Source organism: Bison bison, unplaced genomic scaffold (genome assembly GCF_000754665.1).
Source record: "Bison bison bison isolate TAMUID 2011002044 unplaced genomic scaffold, Bison_UMD1.0 scf7180017864141, whole genome shotgun sequence".
Lineage (NCBI taxonomy): Eukaryota > Metazoa > Chordata > Mammalia > Artiodactyla > Bovidae > Bison > Bison bison.
Window position 1 is genome coordinate 2,189,976 of NW_011494713.1, and position 9,362 is coordinate 2,199,337.

A 9,362-nucleotide genomic window follows, 5' to 3' on the forward strand; every position below is an offset into this window, starting at 1 on the left:
TCGTGAGTCTCAGTGAACTCCGGGAGTTGGTGATGGACAGGGAGGCCTGGCGTGCTGCGATTCATGGGGTCACAAAGAGTCAGACACGACTGAGTGACTGATCTGATCTGATCTGATAGTTGGTTTGTGATATTATATTAGGTTCAGGTGAATAGATCATTAATTTTAAATATCATATAGAGTTCATTGTGGCTCCCCTGGTAGCTCAGCGGTTAAGGATCCACCTACAATTCAGGAGACACAGGAGACATGGGTTTGATCCCTGGGTCAGGAAGATCCCCTGGAGAAGGAAATGGCAACCCACCCCAGTATTCTTGCCAGGAAAATCCCAGAGGACAGAGGAGCATGGCAGGCTGCAGTCCACAGGGTCACAAAGAGTCAGACGCAACTGACCAACTGAACCCACACATAGGCTTCACTGGGCCATGATTTAAGACTGTTGGAAAATCATAGGATCACCATTTCCAGAAGTTTCTTATATAATAGGGATGATGAGATGTGATATTAGTTTTCCTAACCCCTCTTAGGTTCATTTACTTTTTGCTCTTTTTGAAAGAAAGAGAAAGGGGTGGAAAAAAAATAAGGAATTTAGGGTGTTCAAAAGTATGTCATTATATAATGGAATTTATCAACCAATATGTTTCTGAGATTCATCCATTGTTTGTATGTAGAGAATCATAACCATGAGTGGAAAACCAAGTTGCCAAAGTATCTATATGGAATATGTGGATTTCACTTATAAATAGCTAGCAAATGTGTAAACTAACACAATGTATTATTCAGGGGAAAGAAAATTAAAAAGGGAATCTTTTTTTTATTTTATTTTATTTTTAAACTTTACAATATTGTATTAGTTTTGCCAAATATTGAAATGAATCCACCACAGGTATACCTGTGTTCCCCATCCTGAACCCTCCTCCCTCCTCCCTCCCCATACCCTCCCTCTGGGTCGTCCTAGTGCACCAGCCCCAAGCATCCAGTATCATGCATCGAACCTGGACTGGCGACTCGTTTCATACATGATATTATACATGTTTCAATGCCATTCTCCCAAATCTCCCCACCCTCTCCCTCTCCCACAGAGTCCATAAGACGGATCTATACATCAGTGTCTCTTTTGCTGTCTCGTACACAGGGTTATTGTTACCATCTTTCTAAATTCCATATATATGCGTTAGTATACTGTATTGGTGTTTTTCTTTCTGGCTTACTTCACTCTGTATAATAGGTTCCAGTTTCATCCATCTCATTAGAACTGATTCAAATGTATTCTTTTTAATGGCTGAGTAATACTCCATTGTGTATATGTACCACAGCTTTCTTATCCATTCATCTGCTGATGGGCATCTAGGTTGCTTCCATGTCCTGGCTATTACAAACAGTGCTGCGATGAACATTGGGGTGCACGTGTCTCTTTCCCTTCTGGTTTCCTCAGTGTGTATGCCCGGCAGTGGGATTGCTGGATCATAAGGCAGTTCTATTTCCAGTTTTTTAAGGAATCTCCACACTGTTCTCCATAGTGGCTATACTAGTTTGCATTCCCACCAACAGTGTAATAGAGTTCTAAAAAGGGAATCTTAAGCAAATCCTAGTGGGCCAAGTACCTCTGAGATTAGAGAGAAGAAGATGTGATTAACGAGGGAGTGCTCAAAGCTGTTGTGACATTCCATTTCTTAAAAGAGATGATGGATGCGACACAGACCTTCCTTGAATTGTTACTTCTTATACTGTGAACTCCCGGGTGAACTCCAGGAGTTGGTGATGGACAGGGAGGCCTGGCATGCTGTGATTCATGGGGTTGCAAAGAGTCAGACACGACTGGGCGACTGAACTGACTGACTGATACTGTGAATATTTTATAAATATTCTCTGGAAGCCATCAAATATAATTGTTTAAACCTATAATATTTTATTCTTTTTTGTTATAAACTATTTACTTATTATATTAATTATTAATATATTAATAAATATAATACAATATATATTAATTAATTGTATTAATTATTATAAAATTTTTATTATAAATTATTTCCCCAAATTAAAAGAGTGACACTCATATGCCCATCACCTACTCTCAAAAACTAAATCCTTTCATGATTTCGTGGTGAGTGTTTCAGCCAGGACATGGGTTTGTCTCTCCATTCAAATGAGTTTGTCTCTCCATTCAAATGAGCTCCGATTATGCCATTTCTACACCTATGATGTCCATCCACTGACAATCCTTTAGTAATTCTGGAATTGCTATTTTTTGATAAAGTGATTCAAGGAATCTCCTAGAAGCTGCAACACAGGGAGCATCCTCATCCATTTCCCTGGTGGCGAACATTGCCGTGAATTTGATTGCCTTCCTAGCTCTGCTGTCTTTTATGAATTCAGCCCTGTCCTGGTTGGGAAACATGTTTGACTACCCACAACTGAGTTTTGAGGTACAATTCTATTATATTCCTCCTCCTTTTCATTTCTGCCAATCTTTGTTAAAAATAAAGCTGGTTTATGAATTGTCTATAATATACTCTGGCTATAGTGCACTCTTCTACCATGTACAGACTTACCAGGAACCCCCCAACTTCCCACCCCTCTCTCCTCCTTCCCCCAACACATTCATTCCTGACTTCTTCCCCCAAATCCTACCTTACTTCAAATGACCAGTTTCAACCTTTACTTCTAAAGAATAAAGAGAGGCTAGAGGAGGCACAGGGATTTCTTTGCCTAAGGACACAGAGGGGATGGGAACAATCTGGTCATAGGCATGAGACCCAAAAACTGGAAGCAAATCACTGCTCTAATGAGGTCTTCTTTTTTTTTTTTTTTTTTTTGTAGGTAATATGCTCCTACATCTTCATGCCCTTTGCCTTCATGATGGGAGTAGACTGGCAAGACAGCTTTATGGTTGCCAAACTCATAGGTTATAAGACATTCTTCAATGAATTTGTGGCTTATCAGCAACTCTCAAAGTTGATCTCTTTAAGGCAAGTGGGTGGACCCAAATTTGTGGATGGTGTGCAGCAATACATGTCGGTGAGTACATTTCCTTCCCGATATACTTCAACACATACATACATTCATCAAATAGCTGCTGGTGCCTCTGCGTGCCAGGTACCATGCCAGGTATTTGGGGTACATCAGAGAAGAAAACAGGCCCCAAATCTTTGACTTCACAATCGGGCTACGTTGAGTTAATCACAGGGCATGCATGTGCACATGTGTGTATGTGATTGTGTGTAGAAAGAAACACGGCTAATCTTTACCACTATGATCATTTACTTTTGAGCCACTATCAGTGCAAGTCCATGAGCTGGGATTATAGCCAATAGCTCAACTGATAAAGAATCCATCTGCAATGCAGAAGACCCCGGTTCGATTCCTGGGTTGGGAAGATCTGCTGAAGAAGGGATAGGCTACCGACTCCAGTATTCTTGGACTTCCCTGGTGGCTCAGCTGGCAAAGAATCTGCCTGCAATGCAGGAGATCTGGGTTTGATCCCTGGGTTGGGAAGATCCCCTGGGAAAAGGGAATGGCTACCCACTCCAGTATTCTGGCCTGGAGAATTCTGTGGACTATATAGTCCATGGGGTTGCAAAGAGTCAGACACAACTACGTGACTTTCACTTTCACTTCACTTTCACATCAGATATTTATGGAATGTCTTCTTTGAGCACTGTGCTGTGGATGGCTGCCACAGTGTTAAATGAGTGATAAAGCCTCTGTTCTCATGGGACTCGTCGTCTAATGATCATGAAGTTCTCTTTCTTCCTGTTTAAGAAACTGTTTGATCTCTGAGAAACTGCCCAAGTGCCGCCTAGTGCCTATATTAAAGAGGCAGTGAGACACAACAACTATCCTCCAAGTGAATGAGGGAAGAAAAAAAGCTCAGGCCCTATAATTATGGCACGATTTCAGGTCCATAGCCTGCAAGGAGATGCTCATGTCTACTTGGCCTTGAATGGGATGAGGGAATCCAGGTGAGGCTGTTATCTCAGCCATATTTGCAGCTGAGTCTCCAGCTTCTACTTTTCTGAAGAACAGAATTGTCACACATGGAAACTCTAAGGGAAATGGTGAACATTTCCTACCACCATTACTCATCAAAACAATCTGCTTGGAATTAACGTCCTAGGCACATATTTGGCTTTAAAGGGAAAGGGAAGGAAAAGCATGCTGTTCAAGGTTCTGAGACTGCCCACCTCTGACCATCTCTCCCAGCCTCCCAAACACCAAACACGCAGATTACTCCCACGTGTTACACAAATATAACAGCATACTCCAGGGAAGTATTGATTTGTATTTATGGTCAGGGGCATTTTGACCCACACATCTGAGATGAACAATAACTCTGCAGGTCTCCTGTTTCTCAGTGTTCATTCTTCAACTGACCACACAATGGAGCTTGGCCAAACATCCTCATCATTTGGATGCCACCACAAACTAGCTGGCTTCCCTGCCAAAAGTAAAGAATAGGCTACATTAAGTGAAATGTTTTCCATCCCCTACTGCCGGTTGCCTGGAAAAAATAGTTTTGTTATTAAGCAAAGTGAGCTCTCAGTTCTGGCTGTACTAAGCAGGTTTGTGAACAGGTTATTAAGAGGATAGAAATAGAACAGTAAAGCTGATGTGGGTTGGGAATGAGCCCAACCAGGGGCAGACTCACAGGAGGATATTTGGAGATAGGAACTCAATGGCTTTTGCTATTGTTGAGTCACAAAGGGGAAAGCATTTTGTTTTTCCAAATGTCTTATTTCCAGTCAACCAAATGGGGATGAGTTCTTACAATTTCTGTTTACCAACCAACAAGTGGTGGGAGTATCCCACCATCTCTTGGAAAAGGTGCAATGTGACTAAAGCATACAACCTGGGTCCATAAGGCAAAAACACAGTGTTATCCATTGAATTATGCACACTGATGACCTTCATCTAAGTGTTCAGAATACATATGTACAGATGGCCAACTGACACATGGAAAGATGCCCATCACTAATTATTAGAGAAATGAAAATCAAACTGCAATGAGCACAATCGCACATCAGTCAGAAGGACCATCATTAAAGTCTACAAATAACAAATGCTGGAGAGGGAATGGTGAAAAGGGAGCCCTCCTACACTGTTGGTTGGAATGTAAATTGGTACAGCCACTATGGAAAATAGTATGGAGGTTCCTTGAGAGCTCAGTTGGTAAAGAATCCACCCGCAATGCAGGAGACCCCAGTTTGATTCCTGGTCAGGAAGATCTGCTGGAGAAGGGATAGGTTACCCACTCCAGTATTCTTGGGCTTCCCTTGTGGCTCAGCTGGTAAACAATCTGCCTGCAATGCAGGAGACCTGGGTTCGATCCCTAGGTTGGGAAGATCCCCTGGAGAAGGGAGAGGCTACCCACTCCAGTATTCTGGCCTGGAGAATTCCATGGACTGTATAGTTCATGGGGTCGCAAAAAGTCAGACATGACTGAGAGACTTTCACTTTCACTTTTCCTCAAAAAACTAAAACTAGAGTGACCATATGATCCAACAATCCCATTCCTGGGAATATACTCAGAGAAAAGTGTAACCCCAGTGTTCATAGCAACACTATTTACAATAGCCAAGACATGGAAGCAATCTAAATGTCCATCAATGGATGAATGGGTAAAGAAGATATGGTACATATACACAATAGAATACAACTTAGCCATAAAAAAATAATAAAATAATGTCATTTACAGCAACGTAGATGAACCTATTATCATACTAAGTAAAGTAAGTCAGAAAGAGAAAGAAAAATACCATATCACTTATATCTAAGTGAAATCTAAAATATAACACAAATGAAATTATTTATGAAGCAGACACAGAGTCACAGACATGGAAAACAAACTTACAGTTACCAAAGGGGAAAGAGAAAAGAAGGGATAAATTAGGTTTGGTACTGGCAGATTAAAACTACTATACATAAAGTAGATAAACAATAAGGTCCTACTGTATAGACCAGCAAACTAAATTTATACCCTGTAATAAACCATAATGGAAAAGAATACATATCTGTATAGTAATATATATATATATATCTATATATCTGAATCATTTTGCTGAGCAGAAGAAACTAACAAAACAGTGTAAATCAAATATACTTCAGTTTAAAAAAAAAAAAAGAGGAATGCATATGTAGCACGTTACCCCCAGAATGAGCCCTTTATCACTCCATCATTTTCACCATCTTCTTTTTCTTAGAATAAAGATAATACTTTCCATGTTTGTTTGTTTACACATAAAACGTACCATGGTACAGAACTCAAAAGGTACAAGAGGTGTACAGGGAAAGGAAGTCATCCTCCCTATTTCTCTACGATTCCGCTCCTCTCCACATTTCGCATCATGCTCTCTGCTGTTAGCAATGCTCTTTGCCCTTGGCAATGTATCTTGGATGCCTGTGACACAATATGAGCACATCATAACTTATTTCAACCAGTCCCTCGTTGATGAGCACTATTACAGTTTTTTAGCTATTAGAAGTAATGCTGCAATGACTTTCCTTGTACCTGTGGCATCTTTGATCCAGTACAAGGAGAGCTGAAAGAACTATTATTAATTTCCTAGTACAGTGCAGCTCTTTCTATCACATAACTCTTGGGCAAAGGCTAAGTGGAATCATCCCAGCCTCCTTTTCCTCTTATTATAAGACCCTACATGGCCACATCTGTGTCCCTTCTTCCCCTAGATCCTCAGAAATGAGGAGGGAATCTTAAGCACTTTTTGCCATCTCCTTCCCCATGGCCTCTTAACAAGCTTGCCTATTTTTGAAGCCAATTGAACTAAATGAAAAAGCAATAGACTGAGCAGGGGACAAGAATGAGCTTTTCCGCAAACAGTGGACCGCCCAAATACTTGAAATATTTTTTTTTTCCTGTCTGCATGATGATGGAGAATATCAACAAAGGAGTTCTCAGAAATTGTGAAAGAGAAGAGGAGCTTTATAATCAACAAAAAAACTTACCATTACCACTTGAACCTTGAACATGAGCTTTTAAAAATTCAGTTAGTGAAAAAAAAAAAAGAGGAAAAAAAAAAAAAAGGCACTGCTACTTTTGATAGAGCGTTAGCCTGGTTTGTTCTTCAAAACAAATCATAGATTTTTCAGGATTTTGGTAAAGAAAATTATTGCCTTGGTCATGTGGGCGCCTTTGCCAGTTTGGCTGTGTCTCTGGTGAACAACTGAGCCCACTGAATCTTCCAAGCCTCCCACAGTCAGCTGCTCAATCTGAGGAAGATTATCTGGACTGAGCAGCATGTCTTATCCATTGGAACAGAGGAGGAGGGTCATGCTCATGCTTCCAAGAATCCACCTGCCATCTTCTCATCTTTCCCTGTAAAAAGACTATTCACTCTCCTAGTACCTAATACTCCTATGATCTGGTCAGAGCTGAGGAAAAAAGAAAGGCAAGCGCACACACAGATAGCGGAAAGGAACCTCTCTGCTATCTGTGAACTTCCTTTTTGCTAAGATAATTCCTTTTCACTGAAGTATAATTTACATACTAAAAAAGGCCTATATTTTGATAAATCTGTCACCTTTGTAACCACGCCCACAGTCAAGATAATGAACATTTCCACCACACTTAGAAAACTTCCCTTGGCCAGTTGTGAACAACACCTCATCCCACCCCAACCCAGTCCCAGGAAACCAGTGATCTTTCTCTCACTATAAATCATTTTTGCTTGTTCTAGAATTTCGTATAAATGGATTCAGGATTCATATTGTTGCATGTGTTCGTTTTTTCCTTTCTATTGTAGAGTAGTATCCTATTTTATGGATATCCACACTTTATTTATCCATCTGGCTATTGAAGGACATTTGAGTTGTTTCCAGCTTGGGGCTATTATGAATAAAGCTGCTTTAAATACTCATGTACAATCTCCTTATAGGCATATGCTTTTATTTCTCCTGGGAACATTCCTAGGAGTGGTATTAGTGCTCATACAGGCTCTTATGTTAAATCAATTACAAAAAAACCTGCTAGGTATGTTCATATTTTACGAACAGGCTGTGCCACTTTACATTCCCACTAACAGTGTATAAGAATTCCCATTGCTCCACATCCTTGCCAACACTTCATGTTGTTCATCTTTTTTTGCCGTTTTAATGGATGCATAGTGATAGTTTATTGTTTTCATTTAATTTTCATTTTCCTGGTGACAATTGATGTCAAACATCTTCTTCTGTGCTTATTGTGGCCACTTGCATATCTTTCATGAAATCTTTTTATCTGTTTTTTATTGGGTGCTTGTCTTCTTAATGAGTTATAGCATTTCTTTATACATTCTGAATAAGTCCTCTGTCAAATAAATGTAATGTGAGTATTTTCTAGAACCAATTTTGTATCATCAGCAGCTAATACTTTGCCTGACACAATATAAAAGTTATCATTGAGCAGAAAATAGCATTTGTAGAGGCCAAGACTACCAATCTAAGAACTTCATGAAGTCTCTGAACCCACACAGCCCCTTTTCCTTCCTCAAAATTCAGGGGGAGATGGAAAAAACAACGGGTGTTTGACACCATACACTGTACATTTACCTGTCAATAGTGATTTCATAGTCAGAATTGGAAGCCCAGTTAGGATATCAGATTTACTAAACTAGGTCACATCATGTATACATCTGTGTGTTTATGCTTATTTCCAGATGCGTTCTGAGGCAATCTCCACTTATGCTCTCTGTGGCTTTGCCAATTTTGGTTCCCTGGGAATAGTGATCGGCGGACTCAGTAAGTGAAAAGAATATTCTTCACCAACAGATACAGTGTAAACGTGCTTCTGATCTCCATGTTGCTCTGTAACATTATTTGTGTTAGAAAAAGAGACACTGCAACAGCAGTTAATTCTTTGGGGCCTATTTTTGCCCCCACTCTGCAATGTACTTTTCCTATGTGTGTCCTGGCTAACATCAGGAGTGAGTTCAGTCCCTCAGTCGTGTCCGACTCTTTGCAACCCTATGAATCGCAGCACGCCAGGCCTCCCTGTCCATCAACAACTCTCGGAGTTCACTGAGACTCACGTCCATCAAGTCAGTGATACCATTCAGCCATCTCATCCTCTGTCGTCCCCTTCTGCTCCTGCCCCCAATCCCTCCCAGCATCAGAGTCTTTTCCAATGAGTCAACTCTTCGCATGAGGTAGCCAAAGTACTGGAGTTTCAGCTTTAGCATCATTCCTTCCAAAGAAATCCCAGGGCTGATCTCCTTCAGAATGGACTGGTTGGATCTCCTTGTAGTCCAAGGGACTCTTCTCCAACACCACAATTCAAAAGCATCAATTCTTTGGTGCTCAGCTTTCTTCACAGTCCAACTCTCACATCCATACATGACCACTGGAAAAACCATGGCCTTGACTAGATG

The 9,362-nt window shown here is 40.6% G+C and overlaps 1 protein-coding gene across 3 annotated transcripts in view; it reads left to right on the forward strand.

The window, feature by feature from the left end:
* Positions 1-9,362, forward strand: part of SLC28A3 (solute carrier family 28 (concentrative nucleoside transporter), member 3) — a 77,524-nt gene that overhangs the window by 63,533 nt on the left and 4,629 nt on the right. For all 3 annotated transcript variants that reach the window (XM_010840051.1, XM_010840052.1, XM_010840049.1), the window contains 3 exons: positions 2,258-2,426; positions 2,821-3,018; positions 8,652-8,733. In XM_010840051.1, the coding sequence (XP_010838353.1) occupies positions 2,258-2,426; positions 2,821-3,018; positions 8,652-8,733 (449 nt within the window). The remainder of the gene's footprint in view (positions 1-2,257; positions 2,427-2,820; positions 3,019-8,651; positions 8,734-9,362) is intronic.